General features: G+C 60.2%; 1 protein-coding gene across 2 annotated transcripts; it reads left to right on the top strand.

Annotated features, from left to right (window-relative positions):
* Positions 1–217: 217 nt before the first annotated feature.
* LOC309601503 (transforming acidic coiled-coil-containing protein 1-like) lies at positions 218–26,938 on the top strand. 2 transcript variants are annotated; one of them, XM_082334531.1, is made up of 13 exons: positions 218–400; positions 956–1,071; positions 8,585–9,635; positions 14,126–14,186; positions 14,757–14,955; positions 17,275–17,330; positions 19,688–19,822; positions 20,024–20,100; positions 20,559–20,602; positions 20,705–20,865; positions 21,385–21,491; positions 22,109–22,229; positions 22,678–26,938. In XM_082334531.1, the coding sequence occupies exons 1-13, from the start codon at positions 255–257 to the stop codon at positions 22,744–22,746; spliced, it is 2,343 nt and encodes a 780-aa protein (XP_082190657.1). In that variant the 5' UTR covers positions 218–254; the 3' UTR covers positions 22,747–26,938. The 2 variants fall into 2 exon arrangements, with proteins under 2 accessions (XP_082190657.1, XP_082190658.1); XM_082334532.1 differs by lacking the exon at positions 218–400 and adding an exon at positions 720–922 and having other exon boundaries at positions 991–1,071.
* Positions 26,939–27,691: the final 753 nt, after the last annotated feature.

The following is a 27,691-nucleotide window of genomic DNA, read 5'->3' as shown; positions in this document are numbered from 1 at the left end:
ATCCCCCCCCCCCCCGGCGGCGGGGGCGCCCGGCGCGGGGAGCGGGCGGGCGGCGGGGCCGGGGCCGGCTCCGGGGGACCGGTCCCTCCCTCCCCGCCGGCCGGGCGGCGCCGGGGGGCGGCGGGGGCGGGCGCTCTCCCTGCCGGCGAGTAGTACGGTCCGGGGGAGGCCCTTGGCGGCGATGGGGGCGGCGCGGCCGCAGTGAGGCCGGCGGGGAGCGGCGCGGCGAGCGGAGCCGTGCTGCGGCGGGGCCGATGGCGTTCAGCGCCTGGCAGATCCTCTCGCCGGTGCAGTGGGCCCGCTGGACCTGGTCGGCGGTGCGGGGAGGGGGCGGCCCCGAGGGGGAGGACGGCGGGGCCGAGGAGGATTCGCCGGCGGAGGGCACGGCCCCGGGCTTCAGGCAAGTGACCGGCGGTCCCTTCCCTTCCCTGCCCCGAGCCCGCCGTCCCCTCGCTGCCCGCTTGGCATCGGCTTGGCTGCCGGGGGGGGCCGCAGCCTGCACCGCGCCGGGGGGGCCGGGGCCGGGGCCGTCCCGTCCCGCCGGAGCTGGGCGCTGCCCTCCCGGCGAGATGCTGGTGGGCGCAAGGCAGGAGCATCGAGGCTTGCTTCCCAAACCCGCTCGGGCCTCCGGAGCGGCAGGGCGAGGTGCCGAGGGGGCCGCCGTCTCCTCGGAGGATGCTCAGACGGCTCGGGAAAGACCTGCGAGAAGCGATCCCGGAGGCTCGGCCGGGATGAGGGTCGGGGGCGTGCGGGGGGATGCCCATGATGTTGTTTCACCTGCTCTCCCTTTTCCGTTTGCTAGCGTGTCCCGCTGGACAGGAGCGAGCGGCCGCCGCAGGATGCCCACGGCCGGCCGGCCCGGGAGCCGGTCTGGCTGGATGTGTAGGCAGTGTGGAGGATTTCAGAGCTAGCCTTGAAAGCGGTAATTCCTCACTCTTTTCCCCCCCCTCGGCAGCTCGGACTCCGAAGGTAATTTTGAGACCCCTGAAGCAGAAACACCGACCCGCTCGCCACTAAAGGAGTTCTGCGGGCCACCGCCGGGATCGCCGGAGCCTGAGGCCGGGACCCAAGGTAAAGAGCCAGCGTGCACCTTCTGCTTTTCCACTCTCCGCTCCGGATGCGGAAAGGCAGGGTGGGGTCAAGGAGGAGAAGTCGCTTGTTTTGAATAATGCCTGCCACATTTTTTGTGGTTAATGGCCTGGATGGTTCAAATGCCAGCACTCAGGGCCCTGCGCTCTGCAAAGGGCTATTCTCTCACTTGAGTGAAATGTTGACTTGATTGAATTGTTTTGGAGGGAGGGGGCTGCACTGCAGGCTCAGAAGAGTCAGTTTGCCCCCCTTGGCTCACGTCTAGCAGTGCAAAATTATCGTTGTGCTGTTTTGCACCCTCCTGCTGTCCCCGAGCCGGGGAGGGAGCGAGAGGCTGCGGAGGCAGAGCTCTGCACATCGGGTTTTGTGAGCCGCCGAGCCGGGCTGAGGCTGCGCCCATGCAGAGGCTGCAGCCGGGATGGCCGTGATGGGTTGATGGAGAGGAACGGAGAATGTTGTTAAATCATTTTGTCAGTTAAACTGCCCTCTGCCGCTTCCCCCGCCGACGGCGCGGCGCTCGGGGCTGCCTCCCGTCGCTGGCCGCTGCACAGAGCGGGCCGCTGGCCGGTGGGAGCTGCCCCGCGCGCCCCTCGCCCTTGGCTCCGTGCAGGGGCTGACGTGGTGCTGGGTTTGTGTCCTCCCCCCGGCCGGTCGGCGGCGGAGGTTTCGTTGCGTGGGTCTCTGTTCCCTGGAGTTAGTGGCCAGGTGTCTTTGCTGTGTAGCTGCTGTTAAAGATGTAAAAGTTCGATGCTGCTATACCATATTTCTGGAGAAATTGCAAGGGATCTGCTGAAAAGGCAGGGGGTTTCCTTTGCCAGTGGGGCCCTTTGCTGTTGCTGGTTTGTCCTTGAGTCTCACACCGGCTCCCGCTCCTCTGAGCGCAGCTCCCCATTAACCCTTGGCCTTTTGGGGACCAGCTCCCCCCTATCATCGTGCCCTTCTCTCCAGGGGAACTGTGGTTGGTGTCTGTGGCTGAGCTTGGTGTTCCCCTCTGTTTTCGTGCTGCCAGGAGGAGGCTTTGAAGCTCCGGCACCTCTGCAATAACTGCTGGAGGTTATCGGGGCAGGGGCAGGGAGGAGACCTCCCCTTTCATCCGCTCTCTCAGCAGAGCGGGGTGGCCGGGCAGGGGCAGGGTGCCTGTGAGCCCCCGGGGCTGTCTGCAGGAGGGCGGCCTGGCCGGGCAGCGCACGGGGGGCCGGCAGGTCCCGGAGGGGCCATCCCGAGCATCCTCTGCCCTCTCGTGCCTGACCGCCTCTCGCCGCTGCAGGGCCCCTGCTATGGGACTGGCAATATTGTGCTTTTTCTTGAATGCTTGCAACCGCAGGCTGGTTCAGCTTTGTTCAGCTGGGTTTCGGAGCATGCTGGCTCGAACCAGACCCTGGGTCCTCCCCGTGCAGGAGCCCAAGTACTGCGTGACCTTGGCAGTAACAGGGTGCTGTGGCTCTCCGTCTCCTGCGGTGTTGTTTCGCTGTTGGGATGGATCTGGGTGCCCATCCATCCCCGTGGAAAACACAGGTTTCTTTGCCTTGATGGAGAGAGTGCTTGGTTCATGCTTCCGATAATCGTAGCTCTTGGAATAATCCTTCCCTTTTAAGAAGGGATGATAGAGGCATCTTTACTTCGGGGGATAATGTCTGGGAGGAGGAGAGGGGAGAGAAAGGCTTTCCTAGCAGGTCTGAGGATCTTTTCTGCCAAAGCTTCTGCTCAGGGAAGCCCGTTGCCTCAGACTCCAGGGAGTCACCGTCCCCAACACGCGCCTGTGCCCCTGCGTCCCGGGACGAGCAGCAGTTCCTCGGGGCCGGCCCGGCACAGCAGCGAGGCACAAAGCTTGCAGTGTTGCGGGACCGAGCGGATGATCTCCGGCAAAAGCTGTTTTTCCGTGCTGGCTGGTGGAGAGCGGGATGTTGGAGACAGCAGGGCCAGCTCCATCCCTGCCCTGCCCGGGGCTCCGGGTGCATCCCTTCGGTGTCTCTGAAATGGTGGAGGGAAGGATTACCCGGGTGCGGCTGTGAGTTTGCAGTGTGCAAAGGCATCCTGGGGTGAAATCACGATACCTTGGGTAATCTATAGGTTAAGCCCTCATCTTTGCAATGCTGCTTTGCAGCCCTTTCGTCTGGCTGCAGCTCAGGAGCAGCAGCGGTAACAAATGCTGCGCTCAGGAGGCAATCCAGCGTAATGGCTGCTTGTCAGTGCTGAACCAGCCGAGCTGTCGCGTACAGCGAGAGCCTCTGCCCTGCAGTCGTCGGGGAATGGCTGCTGCCAACGCTTCTGCGCAGCTGGGCCAGCGCAGGGGGCAGCTGCAGGAGCCCGGACCGGCGGGCGGGCACACGGGCAGGCACAGCCTCTCCCGGGCTCGGGGGGACCAGCAGGAGCAGACCCCCGTCTGTCTTACAGCTGCAGTCTCACCCTTACGTGGGAAGAAATAGGGTTAGGAAACTCGTAAGGCAGAAGTGATACTGGGGGTTGGCTGCTCTGCGCGCAGCTGAGAGGTGGCCTGGGTGCCTTAAACCCTGTTCTCGGGGACAAAAATTCAGCCAGTCCCATCGCCATGGGGAGTGGGCTGCGGTTAGGCTTTGGGCCCATTCAGGATCACTAATTCTATCCCATTCTTCCTAAAGGAGATAATCTGTGCAAGGATATGAGCAGAAGCAATAAATACAGAACCGTCAGCGGTGGGAGCAGGCTCATCAGCTTTTACTTCTGTTACTCTGATGCAGGGCACGTGTTTTCCGGTGTGTTAGCGGCAGCATCGTTTGCTGGTATGCTAATTCTTAACAGAATAGATTTAAAAATAGATCAACGTCTGTTAAACAAAAGCGGAAAGCCAAAAGAGGAAAAAAGTCGTTAGCTACGTAAGCCTAAGCTGAACGTACCGGCCAGATATCCTGTGCTCAGCCTGCCTGTGCCAGTGGGTCGGGAAGGGGAGAAATGCGTGACTCAGGCTGTGCACAAAGCGTGAGCCGAATCAAAGGCTGCAGATAGTGGAGGGGTTGTTCTCGCCGGCGCTTGGCATTCAGGGCTGTGCAGAGGATCATTGCTGCTTCACTTGGTGGCTGTATGTGGGATGAAAAGGGCGCGGAGCCTTTGCTTGGCAGCACTGCTGCCGCCAAGTTCTTCTGATTCATTTCAGGGAGCGAGGGATGGCGTGTAGAAAAGCTGTTTAGTTAGTCGGCGTTCGTGTGTAATTTCAGCCTAAGGAAGGCAAGTGTAACGATTGTAATGCACACGCACAAAGTGCCTGTTTCTGCAGTGCCAGACTGTCCTGTCTGGACATTTTTCTTTGGAGAGGATAAAATCTCCATTTTCACTTTGCAATATCCCCTCCATGTACGCTGGCCGGACCAGAAGCAGGTTTGCGCTCCGTGCACGGCCGGTACTACTGCTGTTTTGGGGGATCCAGAGTGCCTTTTATTGGATCTGTGTTTGGGATGGATCCTGGAGTCACTGAGCATGCCTTGCTGCTGGCAGTGCCCGTTTTCATGCTGGGACTAAAATGTCCCCACCTGCAGGGCGGCACAGTGCCGGAGGTGAAACGGGAGAGCTGGGGGTCACCTTCTCGGGATGCTGCTGAACGGCACCTGCTGGGATGCCTGTGCGAAGAGCCGGTCCCAGGGGGATAGCTGCGTGCCGTGGGCCAGCGTGCGCGGGAGCCTGGCTGCCGAACTGCCTTCTCCTGGGGTCCCGTGGGGCGTTCGGCACCGTTTCGGCCCAAAAGGAGGGTTAAGGCAGCGAGATGGCTGGCGAGGCGGCTGGGCTGGGGCGGCACTGGCTGTTTCTGCGGGCTGGTTTCCCTGGCAGGAGACGTGAGCGGAGGGAGTGCGTGCTGAGCCAGCGCAGCGGCTCTCCGACGTGACTGCACAGGGGTGGCGGGGAGCCGTGCTCGCTTCGGGATGTAAATGCGTGCAGAGGCTGTGGAGGAACAGGGAGAGCCGCACACAGCTCGCCGAGGTTGGGAAGGGCTCCCTGGGGAATAGGCAATGCTGCACCGAGGTTATCACGATGCTCGTACCCAGCAGAGCCGGGCAGCTGCGGGGCCGGAGTGCAGACCTCAGCTCTTCCCAAGCACCCCGAAGCCCTTCGGGTCACTGGTTTCTGCATCCTGTGCAATTGTTCCCGCAGGAACGTGGGCTCCGGTTGTTTGGCGGCTGATGGGAGGCTGCATTGGAGGCAGAGGAAATGCACAGGGGGAGGAACTGCAGCCGCCCGGCTGGGGCTGGGGGGGCTTAGGGCCAGGCCGTCCCCCCCAGCCCTTGCTGGGCAGGGGGACCTGTGTGGGGCAGGTTTGCCTGCGATGGCGTCACCTTTGGGACTGCTTTACAGGAGGGGTTTTTGTCCTGCTCTCATCAGCAGGCAGGAGGGGCAGGGGCTGGCTCTCCATCCCTGCGAGAAGCAGCTGAAGCACTAAATGGTGCCCTGGGAGCACCCGTGGTCCCGGCCGGTCCCTGTGGCGAGGGCTCTGCCCCACAAACCGTCATCCCGGCAGCGCTCTCCGGAGAAGTAATGGACCTCACAGCTTTGCCTGCCTGTGTCCTCTGTATGGAGCCATCTCGGTGCCGATGTGACCCTGTCCTGGGGTGGCCTCAGCCCCCAAGGCTGGGCTCCTCCAGGGAGGTGAATAGCTCAGCACAAGCAGGGCTTGAAAACTGGGACTCTGGGGCATGGCGTGAGCGTGGGGAGGGCTGGGACGGGTTCTTGTGGCGGAGGTGGGCAGGCTCCCGCAGCTCTCCTTCCTTCCTCTCGGTTCCCGTGGGCCGTTGCTCAGATGCAGCGCTGAGCGTGGCTGTTAGCTCGCACAAGTGATTAATGCCTGTCTCGTGGCCAGGGAAGGGGAAGAAAAACCCCAGAGCTTGCAGGAGGGATGGTCCTACTTCAGAAGACTGCCAAAATTGCTGGCGAGCTCCCGAGCTGTCCTTCACCCACGCCTTCTGTCTCCCAGTATATTCCAGTTCCTCAGCCTCTCGGACTGGCTGAGCGAGCAGGCTGTGCTGCAGGCAGCGGGGAGCGGAGCAGCTGAGCTGTCTCGGGTGCAGAAAGCGAGTGAATCACAAAATTGGCAGACCTGGGCGGGTGGTTCTTGTAATTTTGGTGAAGAAATGGTTGTTCTGAGCGATGGTCACATGCACCATCCTTTCTTCTCTCCCCGCCCTGCAGACATCCACAGCAAGGAGGAGAGGTGGTTTGTGTGCCGACTGCTTGTTATTCAAGGCATAATTACTCGTTGCTTGGGTTAGAAACCAGGATGGGCTCATGTCTGTGAGAACGGCAGCTGCAAAACCTTCCGGTGGGAATGTAAAATGCATTTAAAAGGTGCCTTTTGCCCTGACTTTGAAGTCTGTTCTTCTATTCAGGGCTGTCTCAGTGAGGTTTAAAACATCTGAGCAGCACAGCAAGTGTAATAAAGTTTTCTTTGGGGTCTCTTAAGGAGGTTTTCCTGGTTGCCGGTGATGGAAAGGCGCTGCCACGGAGTGTTTTCTGGCTGCACTCCAAGTATGTTTCCACTGGATTTGTGTTTACCGATGCGTTTTCTGGGGCGCCAAGGCAATGTCTATTTGGAGGGAGCTTTTCTGCAGTTGGAGGGAGCTTTTTTGCAGTCTCAGGGAGCACACAGCCCCTCATGATTCATTTCCATGGCTTTTAGCATCCTGGAGATCAATTATGCAAACCACGAGCCATCAGCTGAGTCAGGGTTGCTGGCTCCCCGTCCTGGATTAGCCCAGGGACCAGATATTTGCCTGATTCACTTTCCTTCTTCTGCCAGCCTGTGACTCGCTTGGTCACCAGGAAACGTGAGCTGGTTGCAAATCCCAGCCAGGTTTTCAAACCAGTTCGGTCCTCAGGCGAGCACTGGTTTTGTTCTGCCCTTGGAGGAGCTGGCTGGGCTGTGCCTCCCCAGAAAGGTGCCAGCGAGAGCTGCGGGTCCTGCGCGCTCCCTGATGGGTGCCGAGCACCCCAGCATCCCGTTCTGCCTTATCCCGGGAGTCTGTGCAATCGTCCCTGGTTGAGACGCGGGAGAAGAGGCGCAGATGAGCTGCGTGGAGGTGACACCGGGTGTTTTCCTCTCGTGCCTGTGCCGAGGTCCTGGCTCTAGGTGCTTGGTGGGTGTAGCTTTCAGGATGCCTCGGTAGATAAGGAGCTTCCCCATCCCCTGACAGCAAAGAAAAGATTAAACAGTAAAAGGATTTAGGGGAAAGGATTGGAGTAATAGTGATTAAGTCATGGATCAGGATTTGTGATTAAGAAACTCTGACAGCAGCGTGGTGAGCCCTGTATAAATGCAGAGGCAGGATTTCTGCAGGCAGGGGTGCAGGCAGCGTGTGGCCGAGTTCCGGCGGGCAGGATGGAAACCGCGGGCAGGCGCGGTGCTGAGCAGAGCGGCTCCCCGCGCCCTGCTCCCGGCAGGCCCTATCCTGCGGGCTCGCTGCTCTTTGGGCGTCTCATTGCTCTGCTGTGCCCCCCCTCCCTCCCGCCCCACCCGGCACGCAGGGTTTTTGCTCTCCGGGCACTTTGGCTCCTCGCATTTCTGCATTGCAGCGACGGTTTGTGAGCATCGACCATGTGCAGCTGCTGTCTCTGGAGCTCGCGCTTTGCAGGGATGGCCGTGGGTCTGCGGCGGCGGCGGAGCGGTGCCCTGGTGCGGGCGAGGACTGTGCGTCCCGCGCGGCAGCCCCGCGTTGGGCGCCTGTCGGGACTGCTGAGGCTCTGCAGGAGAGCGAGGGCTGGGGTGCTGGGGGAGAGCAGAAGTGCTGTCAAACCTGCTCCCACGCCTTGGGGTGCGGCAGCCGAGTTCCGGGGAGCAGTTTACATCGGGCAGCTTCCCTCTGCCTGGTGCCCAGCCAGCTCCGCAGCCCTGCAGGCGGCTGACCCCCAAATCCCCGCTGCAGCCTGTTACATGCTTATTCCTGAAGCACAGCATCCCGTTCCCATTCGCCCCAGAGCCTGCTTAATCACGTTTCAGGGTGTTTTCTCATGTCGTACTTCCCTAAATTCCTCTCGGTAGTTTTTAACTCTCCGCCCAGGTGAGCCGTGACTCCCTGTCGCTGCCATTCCCACTCGGATGCCGGTGTTTCTGCCCTGGGAGCGGCCGCCCCGTGGTCGGTCCCAGCCGGCGTCTGGCCCTCGGGAGCCTCGCTGGGCTTTGCGAAGCCCCTCTGGGGCTGCCGGTGCCCTGGGTGGGAGCAAGCGGTGGGCAGAGGAAAGGCACAAATGGAGATGTTGGTAGGTTTGCTGGCACGGCGCAGACAACACCGCACGGGGCTCGCCCTCGGCATGCAATTTATGTACGTTTTCTGCGCTGTGTTCATGGGCTTCAGATTTTACAGAAAGTGCTTGAAGCCGGGGTTACACAGTCGTTCTGGCAGGTGGGGAGGCTGAGCCTTGGGTCAGCACGTCCCCCATAAAATCTGACTCTGGAGCAGCCGTGAGGAGGGGAGAGAAGCCCCTCTGGAAGGGGGTGCACGGCAGGCGGGGGTTTAACCGGCTCCTTTTATCTTTTCAGAGCCAAGTGGCCATGGTGACCTGCTGGTAGGGGAAGCCCGCCGGGACAGCTCGCCTGGGAAGCACCCCAAAGATGAGGCTCAGCCGGAGATCGGAGCCACTAAAGCCAACTCGGATACTAAAGGGGAATGCAACCCCGAAGACTTGTCCCTGACACAGCCGCCGGCTGAAACCCAGCCCCCAGCTGCGCTGGGAAGCGGGGCTGACGCTGGCTGCGCCGCCGTGCCCGCTGCAGAGCCAGCCCCGGGGCCCCATGCGGGCAGAGCCGCCGGGGAGCGGGTCATGTCAGGAGAGGACGCAGCAGACGCCGACACGGGGCTGGTGGAGCCGAAGGCTGATGCCCTGGCCCGGGAGTGCTCGCCCAGCCGGGGCCAGCTTGGGAAAGGGAAAACACCTTTGCTGGGGAGGAAAACAGAAGAAACCACAGAGGAGACGCCGGTACCTGAAGCATCCTACCAGTTTGACCCTGAGCAGTATGACGAGAGCGTAAACCCCTTTGTGGCAGGGGGCTGCCGGCTGCAGAGCTCCCCTCCGGCAACCCCACGCCGCCTCCCCCATCCCAGTGGCAGCCCCGGTGAGCTGGGGGGGGACCCGGCCCCGGAGCCCAAAGAGCAGGTCCCGAAACCCGGGGTCGACTGTACGGAGGCGGGAGAGAGCACGGAGGCCAGGAGGGCTGCGCCCAGGAAGGGCAGCAGGATCCCGGCCAGCAAGCTGACGCCGAAGAGACACCGAGAGCCCCCCAAGAAACCAGCCGAGGATGCGGAGAGGGGTCCCGCGCTCTGGGACAGCCCGGGTCTCAACCCCTTCGGCGGCAGCTCAGCGCTGCGAAACTCTCCGACTCTCCCCAAGGGCTCTTACCACTTCGACCCCCATAACTTTGACTCCGTGGATCCCTTCAAGCCCACCAAGACCCTCGCCAGCACCGCCGCCGACTCCTGCCCCACTGCCGACAACAGCCTCAACGAAATCCTCGAGTCTCAGACGCTGGAGGTGCAGGACGATCTCGTGAAAGGCAGAGACTCCCCAAAGAGGCCCAAGTCGCGCCTGATAACGTGAGTGCCGGTGCGCGCGGAGCGGGCGGCCGGCTGGGGGCTGGCGGCCCCCTCCGTTCCCCCGCACGCGGGCAGAGCGGCGGTGGTGGTGGTGGTGATGGTGACGGTGCTCCTGCCCCCGTGCCTTCTGAGCGAGCCCAAAATACCAACGCGCACCCCGGGTTCTGCTGCCGCCCCGGTTTTATCCACCCCTTGTCCTGGTGGAAGGGCAGCTCCCCTCTCCGTGCCGGCACTCCGCTCGCTCAGGAGCGGGTGGGAGGAGAGGGACGGGTGTCCCGGAGCGCTGCCGGTGCCCCGGGTCCCAGAGAGAGCGGGGAGGGCTGGATCGGGACCCGCTTCGCAGGATCACCCCTTTGGAGATCCCCCCGGGGCTCCAGCTCGTGGGGCCGAGGTGTAGGGTTGTGGAGTCAGAGCAGACCTCTGACGGAGGCTTGAGCCTGCAGGGCTTGCCGAGCGCACACGAGGCTTTGCAGGTCTTCTGAAGCTCGCGAATGCGCGTCTGGTTAATCAGATGCTGCTGGGACGTTTTGTGAGCTGCCACTGAATTTCCTTTTTTATAACGGGGGAAGAGAATAGAGGTTAAACAGGCAGATTGATTGTTGCTTTCATCACATCTGCACAGGCGGCAGGGAGCTTGTTGTTCCTTGCTGAACTATTTAAGTGCATATTTAGTTCCTGAACCGTGCTATTTAAAACCCCCATGTAAATGGTGATGTTTCATAGTGCCTCCTGGGAATGCAGATAGCATTCCATCCTCTGGGAACAGGTTTAATGGCTAAATCTTGCTATTTTCTTGGTATTTCACCTGTTGTATCGCAAATGCCCTCCAGCCTGTGTCTGGGCAGTGCTGGAGTCCCAGCCTGACGTTTAAGACAGCCGCTGCTGAGCCGGGCTTGGCTCTGCCTGCCCTCCCTCCGCAGGGTCTCTCCGCAGGCAAGGGAAGCAGAGGGGATATTGCACGAGGGAATAACTGCCCAGCCAATTTTGGGTCCTTCCACTATATTTGGTGATTGCATTTAACGGGTAATCAGAACCCATTGCAGGGTTAAGCAGGAAATCAGCTTAAAAGGGGAAGTTTTAGGAGCACAGAGTCTGTGGCTGGTTTGACAGTAAAGCCAGAACGAGCCATCACCCTGCTAACGAATCCTCTGGTGGGAAAACTAGAGAGTGGGTTTTTACAGAGCGAGCAGATAAAACCTAGCAGGCAAAAATAAGGGTGTGTTGGATTTTTTTCTTTGGGAAATATTTGCAGAGTGTTGGTACAGAGTTTTTTCAGAGCTGGCGTTCCTGCATGTGGCCACGGGCGAGCAGGAGCTGGCGGTGAGGGAAGGCGGCGGGGAATTTTCAGGCTCCCTCTCCGTCACCTCCAAGCAGCATGGGCTGCTCCGGGCGCTCGCCTCCCCCGGCAGCGGGATTTGTGGTTGAATCTCATCCCGCTGCCAGGAATAGCAAATGCAGAATCAGAGCATCTTTTATCTGTGTGTTCCTTCCAAAAAGACAGAGCTGGGCAACTCACTGTGCTTTTCCAGATGAGAGTTAATATCCAGGCCTTTTCACGCGCTCTTCTTCTCTCCATCTGTCTGTCTCTCTCCCTGTCCATGCTTTGGTGCATCAGGACTACTGAACAAGTGAAATTTCTCTGTTTTCTGTTGTAAGTACTCTCTTCTGTATTTCTTTCTTCTTTTTCTTTGCTGGTTTTTGTCCACTCTCTCTGGGTGTGTGCTGGCCCCACTCGTCTCCATGGCATGCCCGCTCCTTCTTGCCCTTGGACTCATGCTCTCCGCTGTCTGATGTGTGCCCTGCGCCTCTCGGGCCGGATCCCCGGGGCAGCTCAGGCTGGCGAGTGCCTGGGGGCGAGGGAGGAGAGGAGAGGAGGGCTGCAGCCGAGGCGTGCGCCTGTGCTTACTCCCGCGGCATGCCCACCTGCAACGCCTTTTAATGATGTACAAGGCCTCGAAAGCAGTGCGTCGGCTAACGGAGGGGGAGCACGTTCCTGTGCAGTCCAGGTCCCTGCAAAGATGGGTAGATTTTGGCCCTGGAGATGAGGGTGTCTTTTGCCACCTCCCATGCAAAACCACCAGGGAGGCAGCTGCTGTAGGGGGTAGGGTGGAAAGGATCAGCTGGGAGGGGAGGGAGTCAGGGGTTCTCTCCTCTGGCCCCGGGATGTCAGTCTCGGGGGAGCTTTGCCATCACAGCCAGCTCCAAACAGGGCTCTCTTTAGATCTTTGGTGGCTGCCAGAGCCAATTTGCTCGTGGCTCTACCCTGAAGCATCCCTCCTGTGCCCAAAGCTGGGGCGGTGGAGCTGGGCTGCGAGATCCTGGATGGGTTAGATAGTGTGGCTCGAGTAAAACAGCCTTCATTCACTGCCCTGCGACCTGTGCTGCTGCCGCGGGGCCGTGCTGTGCCCCCAGCATGAGCAGCCCCGCGGTGGGACACCAGTGAAATATCGAGTGCCCCGTGCCGTGCCCCCCCAGGGCTGCCCTGCGCTTCCGTCCCGCGGGCAGGGCGCGCAGGAGGGGCTGGCGTTACCCCTGTTTAGCCTCCCCGCGATGCTCGGTGTCTCTTGCAGCTTGTCGGCCCCCCGGGACCCTCTGGGCTCATCCGCGCTCCGCTCTCGTGCGAGGGGAGTCGGAGGAAGGAGCATCCTGGGCTTAGTTCCTGATCTTATGTCATCCGTCCCAATGCCCTTCTTGTCCGCTTAGTGCCGCCTGCCATATGCACGAACAAAATTAGAGCTGGGCTCAAGCGCTGACATCTGTGTCTCGGCTGAGAACTGATCTGCCTTTTTACAGCACGACGTTCAACAGTGGATGTCTGTCTCTTAATGCGGGACCCGCAGCCCGGCAGGTCTGCCTGTGCGTCAGGCAGGCACGCAGGCAGCGCTGCCTGCATTTGGGTTTATCCCAAACGGTTACACTGGTAACCCCTGCATGGGCGGCTGTGCCTGTCCTGGCCTCGGGGGCTGCGGGGCAGGGCCGGGGCCGTCTGCCTTGGCTGTCTTCTCCCCCTTTCCCCATCCCCTTGAATTACGGAGCTGTTACCTTGGTGTCGGTGCGGGAGATCAAACCAGCTGCCAGATGGTGTGGTAACACCGGCCCCAGGAGATGGTGCAGAGCAGAGAGGTGGAGGAGGACACGGTGAGCTGCAGTTTAGCTGCTCGCATTAGGGTGTGATGGAGAAAGAGCCAAGAGGGATTTTTTTCAGTCTGACCCAGGTGTGCATGTTAGTGTGCAAATAAAATTTCCGTGTGCTGTGCCGCGTTGCCCGTTGCACTCTGCTGGCGCGCGTGTGCGATGGGACGGGGAGGCTGGAGCGAAGCGGGTGAGGGCGATTCTTTAGACGCTGGTACGGCTCACTGCAATCCTGCTCCAGCCTCTGCCCGTGTCCCCGTGGCGGGGAGTGCTGAGGCTGGAGCTGGAGATCCCTCCCCACCTATCCGTAGGGGGCTGTCACGCTCCAGCTTAGCCAATATCTCTTTTGGGGGGTTCGGGCATGGCAGCGAGTTGGGGGCGATTGCTAAATGTGGAGTGAGATGCAGGAAAGCCAGAGGCGAGTGCTGGGGTGCACTTCATCTCACCGCCGACTCCCTCAGCCCCCGTGGGCTTCGGTGACATGGACCCAGCGCTGCTGGGGCTGGTCCACAGCTGTCCCTCCGCTGCCTCAAGCTGATTCACGATGCCGATGCCCGGTGTGTCAGGATGCGGCTGTGCCTGCGGGCCTGTGCAGCCAAGCTCCGGGATGGAGCATTTTGAGGAACACAGGACAAAGTCCCAGGGAGAGCTGCCCTCGCTGGAGGGCATCCAGCCACGGGACCACCTGCAAGAGCAGCCTGAGCTTGACCTTCTCCCATCTGCAAGGCCTTTCTCCTTGGGACAGCGTTTGCATCTGGCGGAGGGAGCGTTCAAGGCACAGCGGGTTGCCCTGGTGCTCCTGCAAGCAAAGCAGAGCTCTCTAACCAGCAGCCCTCCGCCCCGGCCGTGCGGGTCTGACTCACGTGGGAGACGCGTGGATGCTGCAGAGATGTTCCCAGACCAACCTTCAGCTGCAGGGACAGGGCACGAGACAGCCTGGAAATGGTTCCTTCCTGCAGAAAATCAATGTGCACTCAGACCTCAGGATGCCGTCGCGCTGGATGCACAGGGCGAGGGTGCAGCAAGGGAAATCTTTCTTTGCCGGCTCCTTGGTGATTGCCTCTCTCGCTGTCAGCATCTTTCTCTGATCCTTACCTTCAACAGGAATAAACACCTCAAAGGCAAACCCAATTGCTCTGTAGTCGTGTGTTTTGTTTGCTTGTTCCTTCTGTTCGTTCCAGAACTTGCTCTGCCTCGATATTTCACTGGTGAGTGGGGTTGCTGGCACGCAGCGGGGTGCAATGCTAGCGCTGGGGCTGCCTCCCCTTGCTTGGGCTGTCTCGCACGCGCCCCTGCCTCCTCCCCGCGCGGCCCGCGCGAGCCCGCGCCTCAGCCGGCCGCTTCTCTCTCCCCTGCAGGAGCGGCTGCAAGGTGAAGCAGTACGAGACGCAGTCCCTGGTCCTGGACGTTTGCGCTCAGGTACGTGCGATCCGACCCCGGGAGCTGCTGGCGGGGTGCAGGATGCTGGGATGGCCTGGATGGCGGAGAGCTGAGCTTCGGGCTGGCGTGTGCCTGCAGCAACGCCTGAGCAAAGGGCCGGTTCCCTGGAAGCAGCAGCTCCCGGCGGCGGGGAGAACATCTTCCCCGTGGGCGGTTTGTGGTGGGATGGGAGGGAGGAGGGCTGTGCTTGGTGCTCACCCCCAGGCTGAGCCGGTCCCTTAGCGGGGGTGTCCTGGCCGGGAAACGCTCCCTGTTTTCCACGTGGTTCATTAGGGACCACGCGTGTGCAGTATCTGAGCCCTGTCCCCAGTGTGGGCTGGAGCAAAGCACCGAGCTCTGCGGTCGGGTTAACGGATTTTGCTTTTTAATTGCTTCTGTCCCCAGCACCATGTGTTTCCTTCTGCCAAAACCTGCCAAGGAGCTGGTGGGGAGCAGCTTGTCGGTGGCTGCTAAGCCTCCCATGCTTTCCACGGACTGTCCAGGCAGCCTGGTTGCCTGATCCCCATGGATTAGCTCAGCCCTGCTTAACTGCATGCCTTGATCCTGCAGGATGAAGGAGCGCTGATCTCCGAAATCCCAGATATTGCAAATCGGGATGGGCATGCCACTGATGAGGAGAAGTTGGCCTCCACCACCTCCGCGCAGAAACCGGCCAGCCTGGAGAAGAAGAGTGAGCCAGAAGATGACCTGGAGTACTTTGAGTGCTCGAACGTTCCCGTGCCGGCGGCGAAGCACGGCACGGAGGCAGGTAAGGAGCATCCCCGCTGCCTCTGGCTCTGGAGACACGCCGTGCATGCACCCAGGCAATCGCTGCAGCCTCTGGCAATGAATTGGTGCTGCTGAGGCAACGCGGCTTCATCACAGTTTATTTACGCTGCCAGGGCTAAAGGCTGCCGCAAGTTATAATGAAACCTCCCACTGCTTATCTGCACTATTTCCCTCCTGAAACCAGTGTTCAGCGGCGAGCTGGGACGCGGGCCGAGCTGGGACGCTCCCGATGCACGCGCCCTGCCTCCCGGGTTGCAGGGTGCTCTGCTCAAAGCCTGGGCCAGGAGCAGAGCTGCCGGGACTCGGTGTCCTGGCACAAGGGCTGATCTCCATGTCGCTACAGAAGACCTCTGCTACTGCTCTTGGTGGCGTTTTGCTGTCAGTCTCCTATGTAATTAGCCTCTCTGACCAATCCATTAAAAAATAATTAAAAGCCAGGCAACATGGCATTTAATCAATAGCAAAGTTGCAGGTGCAGGCAGGAGAAGTCGCCTCACGGAAGGTTTGCAGCTCTCCCCTGTGCATTAATCATTTCTCCTGAATGCTGTGCAGAGCTGCAGGCTCTCGAGAGAGGAAAACAGTCCTTTGTCTCTACAGGGAGGAAAAATGTGATGGTCAGCAGAGAGGCTGGGAGGTTTTACTCATTGCTGCTTGTCTCAGAGGGCCAGGCAGGGGTGCGCAGGCTCGGTGCTGGCTGCGGGGATGGTGCTGTGAGCTGTGGCAAGCAGCCGCTGACCAGGGCACGGGGATAAACAGGGGGAAACACGAGGAAATCTGCAGTCACAAGCATTATGTTGCCTCCTTCCTTTCCTAGCTGGGCTCTAGCAATACTTCTTTTCTCTGCCCAGTTAACATGTGAGTAGCCAGTCATGTCTGCAGTTGTTTGAGTGAGGTTCATAAATTATCTCCCAGGCTATGTGAGATGGCAGGGTGTCCCGTGTGCTGCAGGCGGGAGGAGACGGCTTTTATCTCCTCTCCACTGCTGTTAAGAATAGCAGGGGCCATGCGGCCGCTCCTTTGGAGGGCGTTGGGACCAGTTGGCGCGGGCTGAGGCTTGTGCTATTCGGAGTGGCCCGAGCAGCTGGGCTTCATCCCAGGGATGCATCCTGCCCATGCCGGCCAGCAAAGTGCAAAATGACCCGTGCAGCTTCATTCCTCCTTCTCGGCCCCCCGCGGTCCTGGGGAATGGCTGGTGTGGGTGGCAGCTGTGGGGACACAGGCACAGGGCTGAACTGCCACCAGAGGGGAGTGTTGGTTTCCAGGGAGTGCAGGAGGAGAGGCTGGCAGGGATGCAGGGTGCATCCTCCCTGCAGGGGCAGGAGCCGGGACAGGGATGCAGGGTGCATCCTCCCTGCGAGGGCAGGAGCCAGGGCAGGGATGCAGGGTGCATCCTCCCTGCAGGGGCAGGAGCCGGGACAGGGATGCAGGGTGCATCCTCCCTGCGAGGGCAGGAGACGGGGCAGGGATGCAGGGTGCATCCTCCCTGCGAGGGCAGGAGCCAGGGCAGGGATGCAGGGTGCATCCTCCCTGCAGGGGCAGGAGCCGGGACAGGGATGCAGGGTGCATCCTCCCTGCAGGGGCAGGAGCCAGGACAGGGATGCAGGGTGCATCCTCCCTGCGAGGGCAGGAGCCAGGGCAGGGATGCAGGGTGCATCCTCCCTGCAGGGGCAGGAGCCGGGACAGGGATGCAGGGTGCATCCTCCCTGCAGGGGCAGGAGCCAGGACAGGGATGCAGGGTGCATCCTCCCTGCGAGGGCAGGAGCCGGGGCAGGGATGCAGGGTGCATCCTCCCTGCGAGGGCAGGAGACGGGGCAGGGATGCAGGGTGCATCCTCCCTGCGAGGGCAGGAGACGGGGCAGGGATGCAGGGTGCATCCTCCCTGCGAGGGCAGGAGACGGGGCAGGGATGCAGGGTGCATCCTCCCTGCGAGGGCAGGAGACGGGGCAGGGATGCAGGGTGCATCCTCCCTGCGAGGGCAGGAGACGGGGCAGGGATGCAGGGTGCATCCTCCCTGCGAGGGCAGGAGACGGGGCAGGGATGCAGGGTGCATCCTCCCTGCTAGAGCACGAGCTGGGGCAGGGATGCAGGGTGCATCCTCCCTGCGAGGGCAGGAGATGGGGCAGGGATGCAGGGTGCATCCCCCTGCAGGGGCAGGAGCTGGGGGCAAAGAAGCCTTTTGGGAGGGGAAGCTCAAGGGACGTAGAGACTCCGGGGTACCCCTCTGCATCCCAGCAAATCTGCATGTGCCACCAGGATTTTGTTTCCAGGTAGCTAAAAGGTTGTGTTTCCTTGTCTTTAGGCTTTGAAAAGGAGATCTCCAAGCAGATGGAAAAGGATGGGCCTGGCATCTTCCCCGTGAGTGCCCCTTGCTTCCTCCTCCCTCGCCTGCAGGGAGGCTCTGGGCGGCTGCGCGGGCGCTGGCGTGGGGCTCGGCAGGGCGGCGGGGCTGCGGGAGGGCTGATCTCCTGCATCCCAGACGCTGCCTGGGGGAAGCTGCAGCAAATGTTGCTGCTAATCCCAGAAATGCTACCAAAAGGAGTTTCTTTGGGAGCTCAAATTCTTGAAAAGCCCACGCAGGGACTTGATAAAAATAGCGGTGATTTCCCAGCAGGCCAGGAGGAGCCTGGCAGAGGACGGCTCCCTCCCGGGTGGGCGCTGCTGCTCGTGGGTGGGAGGGAGAGATGCCGGGGATGGAGCAGGGCTGGTGGGGAGCCAGGGCTGCGGCCGTGGGAGGGCAACGAGAGCAAACGCTGCATTTGGAAGTGGCTGAATGACAGTGAAAGGGCAGAGGAGATCAAGGGAAGGGAGAGCCGCAGGACGGGCTGTCTCTCACGTGGAGGGGTCCAGGGCTGGCCCTGATGGCTGGTTGGTGCCTGTGCCTTCTACAGGGGGTCCTCAAACGCTGCTTTCAGGAAGGCAGCTGACAGCAGAGACGGGGATTAATGAAAACAGCCCTGGCTCTGCAGCCACCAGTGACCCTGGCACCCCGGCAGCGGCACATCTGCACAGGGGCACCCCAATGTGCCCCGGGGAGCCATCGGAGTGGCCCCGAGACCCCTCCGCTGCAGGGGGGACCCCATGCCAGCTTAGCCACCCCTGGCCAAAGCTGCTCGGGGTGGCAAGCAGATGACAATGAGATTAGCAACATCAGCAAAATTAGCTTCTCTGAGACAGATTTAACCATGCTAAGCCCCACAAGGACATTAGGCAAAGTGAACCTTTTGTTTGGTGCTGGGGAGAGCGTGGGCAGACTCTGCTCCTGCAGACGAGCCGGGGTCATCCCAGAGCCCCAGCGTGGGAGGATTTGCCGTGGGGCCGGCAGCGGGCAGAGGTGCTTGCAGGCGTTCAGGTGCGCGCCTGCTTTTGGGAGATGCTGGGGGAGGCTGCTGCCAAAACCACACGGGGCTGAACCTCCCCAGTGTTAGGCTGCCTGGATGCAAACCTGCACCCGGGGGTGGCTTCTGCCACCGGCCGTCGCTTGCCCGCTGCTACGGGCAGCAGAGCTGTGAGAGCCTGTGAAGGGCTCGGTCGTGCTTGAAGCTGGGCAGCAGTCAAAGCGCAGGGGAGGAGGGGGGGAGAGAAGTGCTTTAGTGCTCTCGTTTCCAAAACACGGCAAAAGCAGCCTGCTTCCTCCAAAGCACTTCTCTATTTATGGCCTGGCAGCTGGTTCCCAAGGAGATGGCTGCGCGGGGCTGTCACTTCGGCTGGGATGATAAAAGGAGGAACAGGCGGTGGTGTAAGCCTCGGCTTGAAGGAATGCTTTTCTGGAGGCCTTTCAGGCTGCAGGACCCCCCCGAGGTGGGGCCGGCGTCCAGGCAGGACTCGGCGCCTGGGTCACGGGGCTGAGCTCTCCCCCCAGTTTGGGCCCTGCGGCTGCAGCACTGGTGGAAAGGAGCTGGGCTCTGGGGAGAAAGCAGTGAGCAATGGGGGTACCACCACCTCGTCCCTTGGAGGAGCACCCGTAATGGAAAGAGGAGGGTGCCAGGGGCCCTGCGCGAGCGTCTCCGATTTCGGAGCTCTCCCAGCCAGCTGGGGCACTGTGGGATGAGTGGGGCTGTCCCTCGGGAAGGAGAGTGGGAGCAGCCTCAGAGCTGGGCCAGCCAGACCCTGCTCTGCAGGGAGGTGAAGGCTGTTCTCCCCCACCAGCTCCCTTCTGCATTCAGGGCGATCAGCACGGCCCAGCAAATGTCCCTGCAGCTGCTGGCAGCAATTTGGGTGCATCGGCTGCAGCGACATCTCCCCCTGACCCGGAGGTGATGGAGACAGGCGACCCAGACCCTGGCAGACCCCCTGTGCATAGCTCACGGTCAGCAAAGATCCTCCAGGCTGGAGACAGATAGTTTGAAACCAGCCATGGGGAAAGTGAAGGGATGTCGGGCGTGAGCACATCTCTGCTCAGAGCTGGGTCTCCTCCGTCCAAAATGGGCCCCTGCTCTGTCTCCCCTTTGGGATGCCAAGCCCCAGGGCAGCCTGTGGGTGTCCTACAGCGGCAGCCCCAGCTCCCAGTAAGGGACTGGGCAGAAAGTGCACTAAAATCCCCATATGGGCTCTGCCGGGTGTCTCTGATACCAGGCGCTGAGCTGTCAGTGTGTGCAGGTAGGGAGGTTTGGTGCCTGAATAGAGGCTGATAAAATGGGGGAGAGCACCCCAAACAGGAGAGGCAGGGTGGAAAGAAAACCCAGGCAGCATCCCAGCTGGGTAATTCCCCCCAGGGCAATCCCGGGCTGTGCTCCATGGACAAGTCCCCCGCAGCCATCACCAGCGTGAGCAGGAGCGAGAGTCCCCTGGACGGCATCTGCCTCAGTGAATCAGAGAAGACGGCCGTGCTCACGCTCATCAGAGAGGAGGTAATGAGCGGGGACCCTGTCCTCCCGGGGCGTACCCCAGCGTGGCAGCCACCCCGGGGCTGCCCCTCGCCGGACCCCATCCTGGCTGGCGCTGCGGGGGGGAGCGGGGGCAGCTCTGGTCCCCAGCGCGTCGCAGGCCTGGGGCAGCAAGGGAAACCACCCCGAGCGCATCCCGAGCGTCCTGTGTCTGCTGCAACCTAGATAATCACGAAGGAGATCGAAGCAAACGAGTGGAAGAAGAAATACGAAGAGAGCCGCCAGGAAGTCTTAGAGATGAGGTAAAAGCCATAGAGATGAGGTAAAAGCCTTCTCCTCGCACCTTCGCCTGCCCGCTCCCCTGCACGGTGCGGCGCTGTGTGCGTTCCCCATTGGGAGGTGGGTTGGCGGGGCTGTAATGGGATGACACGGCTCGTCATCATCGGGGTGGGATATGTTAGGAGATGTGTACTCTTTGTGCTTGTGCTGTGCTGAGCCTGCTGGTTTCTTTGTCGCAGGAATAAAATCCCATTAGCTGCGCCGGCCCGAGCGGCCGCGGCTGGAGGGAGGTCTTAGCGTAGGGGAGCGATGGTGGGAGTTGCAGCATCAACAGCTGGGGCTCTGCAGACAGGCTGCTGCTCGGGCCGCCTTTGTGGCGTGGGGAAGGGATGATCCCGGGGCAGTTTGCTGGCAGCAGAGCTGTAGGTGTGTGTCTGCAAAAAACTGCTGCTTCTTACCTGTTTTTTTTTCTCCCTTTCAGGAAAATAGTGGCTGAGTATGAGAAGACCATTGCGCAGATGATAGGTAAGGTGCCGTCGCCTGGCCGGGCCCGCGGGGCAGGGAGCTGGCTGCCGCAGCCGTCCCCCCCCGAGTCACCGTGTCCCTGCTGTTTATTCTCCGTCACAGAGGATGAGCAGAGGACAAACATGACGTCTCAGAAGAACCTGCAGCAGCTCACGATGGAAAAAGACCAGGCTCTGGCAGACCTAAACTCAGTGGAGAGGTCCCTGTCGGATCTCTTCAGGAGATACGAAAACCTGAAGGGCGTCCTAGAAGGCTTTAAGAAGGTCCTTACCTTGGTTTCCTCTCCTCCCTGCAGCCCTGGTCCCTGGGCGCAGAGCTCCCGTGCAGCATTGCCCCCACCTTGCCCCGTGCTGCAGCACCGTGGCTCTCCCGTCCCACGCAGCGCTGCTTCAAATGCCCCGGCCCTTGCTCGGGGGACCGCTCGCTTGCTTTCCTCTGCCCGCTTTCTGATAAACGAGCAAAGAGTCTTTCACATGCCAGGGGAAGCCGTTGCGGGGAGCCCGGTTCTCCGGCTCTTCTCCGCGCTCCTCCCCGGCGCTCTCCGGCGGAGCATCGCGCCCTGGGCAGAGCTGGTGCCAGGGCAGCGTGCCCCAGGAAAGCCTGTCTCCATCTACACGCTGTTTTTTCCATGCTGCTGAGCTGGATAAGGGGCTCCAGCATAAGGGAGAAGCTGATTCTCTTTAAAGCCTTTTAATTTTACACTCAGAACAGGATATATCATCCCATCAGAGCAACATCTCTGTGCTCAGTCCCAATGCAGATGGATGTATTTTTTTTTCCAGAACGAAGAAGCTCTGAAGAAGTGTGCTCAAGATTACTTAACCCGGGTCAAGCAAGAAGAGCAGCGGTATCAGGCCCTGAAAGTCCATGCAGAAGAAAAATTAGACAAGTAAGGTGATGGACGAGACTGCTGGGCGTGCCGAGGAGCTTTCTGGGTGCTTAAAGACCTTGTAGGGCAGTGTCTCCATTTGGCTTTCCTGAGGTTGGAAGGCAGGAGCTTATTGATGTGAAAAGCTGCCTTTTACAGCCTCAGGCTCAAGTGACTTAAAATGGCTGTAAGTAAGCCAGCACAAATCCCTGAATGGCTTCTCTGATCTCTGCTTAGTTTTTTTTAATGGAGAAACCGAGGTTCGCAGTCTATTTACAGTCGCTTAACAAGTTCCCACGTTTCAGAGGGCTCACGTTTGCGGTGTGTGAAGGGGTGGCACAGCTACCCAGGCTCAGCTGATGAGCAGTAGCTCACCAACACACCGTAGCCCCGAGGGCGGTGGGTGAGGAACTGGTTTAGCTTTGCTCTGGAAAGGAGAGTTTCCATACAGGAGTTTGGAGGAGCTGAATGAATCCCATTTCATGCAGGTTTTCCATATGGGAAAACCACCTCTGATGCATCCAGGCAAGCAGGAGCCAGGCTCTGCCGATGCCTCACGGTCTAACGTTGTGCCGCGGTGCCCCTGCTTGCACCCAAAGACGTGACCGCCATCCCCTTCTCTCCAAACCCCACCGCAGAGCCAACGAGGAGATCGCCCAGGTGCGCACGAAGGCCAAAGCCGAGAGCGCGGCGCTGCACGCCGGGCTGCGCAAGGAGCAGATGAAGGTGGAGTCCCTGGAGAGAGCGCTCCAGCAGAAGGTAACGCACCCACCCTGGGAGCTGCGCTGGCTTTGCTCTGGATTTCCAGGGTACCGTTTTGCTGCCCTGAGCATCCTGGGTCCTCTCGCAAGGAAGGGGATGCAGGCTCTGCCAGGCTGCAGGCAGTGACGTGGCTGCCGGTTCAGGACTGGCATGGGTTTGGCTGTCTTGCAGCATGGGCAGAGCTTGCTCATGTGTGCCCGCTGGCAGTCGCCTGGGCTGAGCGGAGCGCGGTGGGCTGCAGCTGGGCAGCTGTGGGTCTGCGTGCAGCACCGGGCTCTGTTGGGGATGAGGAGGGGTGAGCCCGGGGGTCCCTGCGGTACCTGCATGCTGCGTGGAGGAGCTTTCGCAGGGGCAGGTGTAGGAGCTGGCTCAGTGGCAGATGGGCCCGAGCGTTATCCCCCATCTGTGCCGCCGCGGGGGTCCTCAAGGTCTGCTTTTCTTCCAGAACCAGGAGATTGAGGAGCTGACCAAGATCTGTGACGAGCTGATAGCGAAGCTGGGAAAGACAGACTGAGTCTCACCGCCCCTTGTCCAGCACTCTGCACTTGGCTGCTTTTCTCGTAACGTCAAGCACCTTGCCTTATTACCCAGGACCCCCCCAGCAGAGAAGCACACATGTCCAGCTGCCTGCCCGCTTGGCTGCCGGACCCCGCGGCCCCCCGTGCAGAGCCGGTCCCCACACTGTCCCTGTTTCTGTTTCCCAAGGGCTCTGGGGCTGGGTTCCCTGCGACCAGGCTGGGCGCGCGTGTCCCTCCTGGGGTCAGCAGCAAGCGGCCACCACGCCGTCTGTCTGCACGGATGCCACCTCTCAGCTGGGAGGTGACACCCCGGGCTCTGTCCCCCTCGGCCGGGGTGGGTCTAGCCGTGCCCCTACGCGCTCTGTCACTTACTGTCCTCGCGTGCTCCGTTGCACAGGTCCTGCGCCAGGACGTGGGCGATGCCAGGGTTGGAGCCGCCGGCCCTTGCACCGGGGAAGGGGACCTGGCACGTGGGTGCATGGGTGGGGAGGCAGCCAAGGGGCTCAGGGACCCCAGGCACCCGCCGCAGGTGGTTTGGGGCCGCCGGCGTGGATCCCCTGGCTGAAGCAGCCTCCCAGTAGATCGATCGGTTTTGGGAGAGGCACTGGTATTCGAGGGGCTGGTCCTGGTCTCTGGTACATGGGTGATACACAGCACAGTCCTTGTCCCTGGCCATGCCAGCCTCGGAGGAGGGAAGCTGACGTCTGCATTTGTGCACTTTATTAGCATTTATGAGCACTCGGGCTCTCTGCTGACTTCTTCCAGTCAGGCACAGTCCTGCTACACGTCTCGTTCCCCCAGGAGCATGGATACGGCCGCTTAACCAGTCGTAACTTAAGTTCTCTCAAAGGAGAGCCCGGCCAAGAGGACTGCAGGAGGCTTCTGCGGCCAAGAGGTGTTTGAGAAACGGGGGAGATGTTGGTCCTGGAGAGCTGGGACTTATCCATCCGTCCTCCCCGTGGCCGCCCTGCCCACAGCCCTGGCATCTCCTGAGGCCTGTTAACATGGGGTTTCTAGTCTCCTTTAAAATGCACAAAGCCAAGCCCCTTGCTGTTGGCTCCCCATGCCGTAGCGAGTTAGTTGCCCACTTTGGATGTTGCAGGAGGAGGGAAGCAAACCCTGAACTACTTTGTGATTCTGCTGACATAAGGCTCTTTTCCCCAGCCAGTACAGAAAGGCAAGGAGGAGTGCAGTACTGCCCTGGGTCTTGTGCTGCTGTCAAAAATGCCCTTACAGCACTGAATATTAAAAGAACCAAACAAAAGCCAGCCTTTACAGGCAAAGGCAGATCCAGACAGCAGTAAAATAGACTTTCAAATCTGTCTGGATGCAGCCCAAAATCTGACTTTCCATGCAGGCAAGCTGCCTGCTGTATTTCAGAGGTGTTTACTTTTCTGGACAGGCCATGCTCCAGCAGAATTGCTGAGGTTGCCTTTGCCCTGTGCTGGGAACCAGGGGGCTCTGGGGTGATACGGTGCATTTAAATCCCTGTGTAGATCCCATGCATCCCTCCTGGTAACGCCGTTGCACGAGCCAGCCTCGCCCGCTGAGTTTTGCCGCCACGCACGCTGCGCAGCGGCGCGTTTTCCTGGCCGCGGCGCTCGGCGTCCGCGAGCGGGAACTGGTGCCGTGGGCCGGGGCGTGCCGTGGGCCGGGGCGCGCCGTGGGCGCTGCCCCCCGGGGTCAGCGCAGAACCAGCCCGTCCCGCAGAAGGCAGATGGATGGAATCGGGCAATAGCTGTAGTGATGGAGGATTCTCTACTATCGCCTTGAACCTCGAAGTTGTAAAGCATCATATAAGGGAAATATGTGCTGTTCGGGCTGCTTCCTACCCAGCCTAAGACTTTCGTAAACCTTTTTGCTGCTACCTTTTTGTAAAAGAATCGAGCTGTTTCCCTTCTATTTTCTAATTCCCTGTGTTGAGCGTGCAGTGCAAACATCTGTTTAAATCAGAGCCATACACCTGATATATATTTTATTAGTTATATTATGTATAGAGAGAATTTATTATACGCTTAAGCAGACAAAGATGCCAGCAGCCTGCCCTGGCACGCAGAGTCCAGGCCTGTTCACTGTGCTCCCAGTTAGACCAGTGAACGGGCTGGTAGCTGTGCAGTGGGAAGCCGATACCGCTCGGAGCTGTGCAGCTGCGTGCTGAATATTCACCCCTTTGTGCAGCTGACAGAAAGGAAAAAACCTTTTTTTTTCCCTTTTTTTTTTTTTTCTTTTGCCCTCTCCACACATCCCTCTCGTGGGCTGGTAGAAAAGCCTCTGTCAGATGATCTATGAGGACTATTTCTGTTCGGGGAGTCAAAACGCCGGCCCCAGCCCACCGGAGCGTGGCTCCCCTTCCCTCCATTTCATCAGCGTTTTGGGTTTTGCAGACTAGCACCCCTCTCCTCCTCCTCTTACATGTGTCCCGCTCCAGAACAGCTTTCCTGCCTGGATGCGAGTGATCCTTTCCAGGCTGCGGTGCGCTGGGCTTCGGCAGGGCGCTGGTGACAGCAGGGAGTGACCCCTGGAAGGTGCTGCACCTTTGGACCTTCTCGGGGTCTGCGCAGATACATTAAAACCCTTGAGACCCCGGGATTTCTTTGGGAGCTGGGTTTTTCTCTTTGCAACCGTTCAGAAATCGAAGGGAGCAGGTCACCAGAGCGGCATTGCACAAGCTGTTGGTGCTCGTAAAAAGTCAGTTCGGGGCTAGTTGCTGGTTTGGCACGCAGGTTCGCCGTCGCGCTTGTAGCGGTGCCCGAGGTCCCGGCACGAGGCTGATGGAGCCGAAGCGCGGGGGGCAGGTCCCAGGTCGGCACCGCAGGTCGCGGGCAGCCCTCAGCCCCGTGCTCTGCGCTGGGGGCCACGCTGCCCGGTGCTGGCTGTACGGGAGGTATAAATGCCCCAGGTCATCGGTGTGAATGTTTACTTCCCGCTTTGCCCGAAGGGATGGAATTCGGTTTCTGTGTTTGCTGCGGCCAGTGGGGATGCTAAACCGTGCCTGGGCCAGGGCTCAGCTCCGAGGAGCACAGCAGCCGGTGAGGGGCGTCGGGCTCGCTGGGAGCCTGACCTGAGCGTGTTTGAGCTCGGTCTCTCTTCAGGGGTGGTGTTCTGGCCCCAGAGGCGGCAGATAATCGCAGCAGCTTGGATTTCACCGCTCTCAGCACCGACCCAGAATCCCAGCCCACATACGGCACGGTCAACACTGCAGTCTTCCCCCTTCGGGCAAAGAGGGGCTGCCTGGAAGGCCCGGCGGGCTGCGGAGAGCGGCTCCCGCCGCAGTAACCCGCCCTGGCAGCATCCTCCCCGCCGCTGCTCCCTGCCGTCCCCCGGTCCCACTTTGGCCGCCTCTCTCACCCCAGCGCTGTCGCGTTCCTGTGCCTGTCAGCATGCACTTCCAGTCTGGGCAAAGAAGATTCCTAAGGAATGATTGATTAACTATAATATGGTTATAGTTACGTATATATAAATATATATATAATGGTTATAGTTTATATATAATAGAAGGCGTGTGTTTGTAACTGTAAATGGGCAGGACTGTTGCATCTCGTGTGCCGCTCCGGCGTGCGGAGCCGGCAGCAGTGCTGCGGCCGGGGCTGGCTCGGCCCCGGAGCTCCCGCTCGGCGAGGCCGCAGCGGCGCGACGCCGGCGCTGGCTAACCGACGGCGTGGGGGCAGAGCGGGAGCCGGCGGCAGGAGGGGTGCGCAGCGGCTCCCTCGCCCAGCTTTTAAAGACGAGGGCATTCAAACGCCGCCCCGCTCTTCCAGCTGAGATACGTAACCAGGGAGACCCTGCAGGTAGCCGTGCATCGGGATCGCAGCCCGGTTGTGTTTGTCGTCTTTTTTTCTTGCCGTAGAGTTTAAATATCCCTTTCTGGCAGCGGCAGGTGCCTGCCCGCAAGCCACTAGTGTTGCTGTTTGCAAGTGTGCATTTGCCAGCAGATCTCTGTCTACAGTGAAGTGCCAACGAGTAACCACCCCGACCGCGGATTGCTTCCACCCGTCCCTCCAGAGGCAGGAACTTTCTCTGCATTGACTACTACCGACCGCTTTGTACCATGTATGTAACTGCCATCACCACCAATTTTATATGTACCATAATTTCCCTTTTATATGTCAGGTAAATATTTGTAAGAGTTATACTCACACAAATGAGATTATTATAATGATTACTAATATATTTTTTTCCATATTTCATTGCCTGAATAAAAATTGTCTTTATCACTCTTGAAAGCTTTCTTGGTGTTTGTAAGGTCGGGGGAGGGTTTTTGGAGGAGTTGGCTTTATCTTCCACAAAGGGCCGTGTTCTGCCACGGCTTTACTAATGTGGTTGATAATGCAGTTGGTTTCAAATAAGCATGGTTATCATCTGTTCCTGAAATCTGTGTTCATAAACTATGAAGTTCAGACCCGAGACAGCTTTGATGCCCCGTCGACGCTTACCACGCCGCAGTGCCGCAGCCGGCGGGTTCCACGGGACCGCGGTGCAGCCACGGGCGGGCTCGGCCAGGAGGAAGAGCCGAGGGCAGCGGGGAGACGTTGGGCAGCGGGGCTTGGCTTAATCCCCGCGCTGACCCCGATACCTTTCGTGGCCTTGGGTAAATCCCTCTGTAAGGATGGAGACGGCCCTGCCCGCTGAGGGCTGGGGAGTAGGCGAGCGCAGGGACGGCTCCGCTGGGCTCCCAGCCCCATACGGGTTTTCAGTCGTTCTCTTGCACTTCTCTTTTGGGTGGGTTGGAAACTTTGAAGGCTTTTTCCCCAACTCAGCTGCTGCGAACAGCAAGAAAGGGGTTATTCTCTGGATGGAGCAGATGGGCTTGGACAAGAAAGCCAACCAAGGTAACATGTCCGGAGATGGAGAGCGTTCCCAAAGCAGGCACCGGTGGGACACGGAGCAGAGCCCAGCCCGGTGAGCGTGGGCAGGTCCGGCTACCTCCACCGGCACTGGGCC

Source organism: Platalea leucorodia, assembly GCF_965183815.1.
Source record: "Platalea leucorodia genome assembly, chromosome: W".
In the NCBI taxonomy this organism is placed as follows: Eukaryota; Metazoa; Chordata; class Aves; order Pelecaniformes; family Threskiornithidae; genus Platalea; species Platalea leucorodia.
The sequence above is the reverse complement of the archived record's forward strand: the minus strand, read 5'-3'. Positions and strand labels throughout refer to the sequence as shown.

Bases quoted from the DNA above. Each gene is read 5' to 3' on its own strand.
- LOC309601503 (XM_082334531.1), top strand. From the start codon at position 255: ATGGCGTTCAGCGCCTGGCAGATCCTCTCGCCGGTGCAGTGGGCCCGC. The intron at 401-955 runs GCAAGTGACCGG...CCCCCTCGGCAG, and splicing joins GGCACGGCCCCGGGCTTCAG to CTCGGACTCCGAAGGTAATT. The intron at 20,866-21,384 runs GTCCTTACCTTG...TTTTTTTTCCAG, and splicing joins TCCTAGAAGGCTTTAAGAAG to AACGAAGAAGCTCTGAAGAA.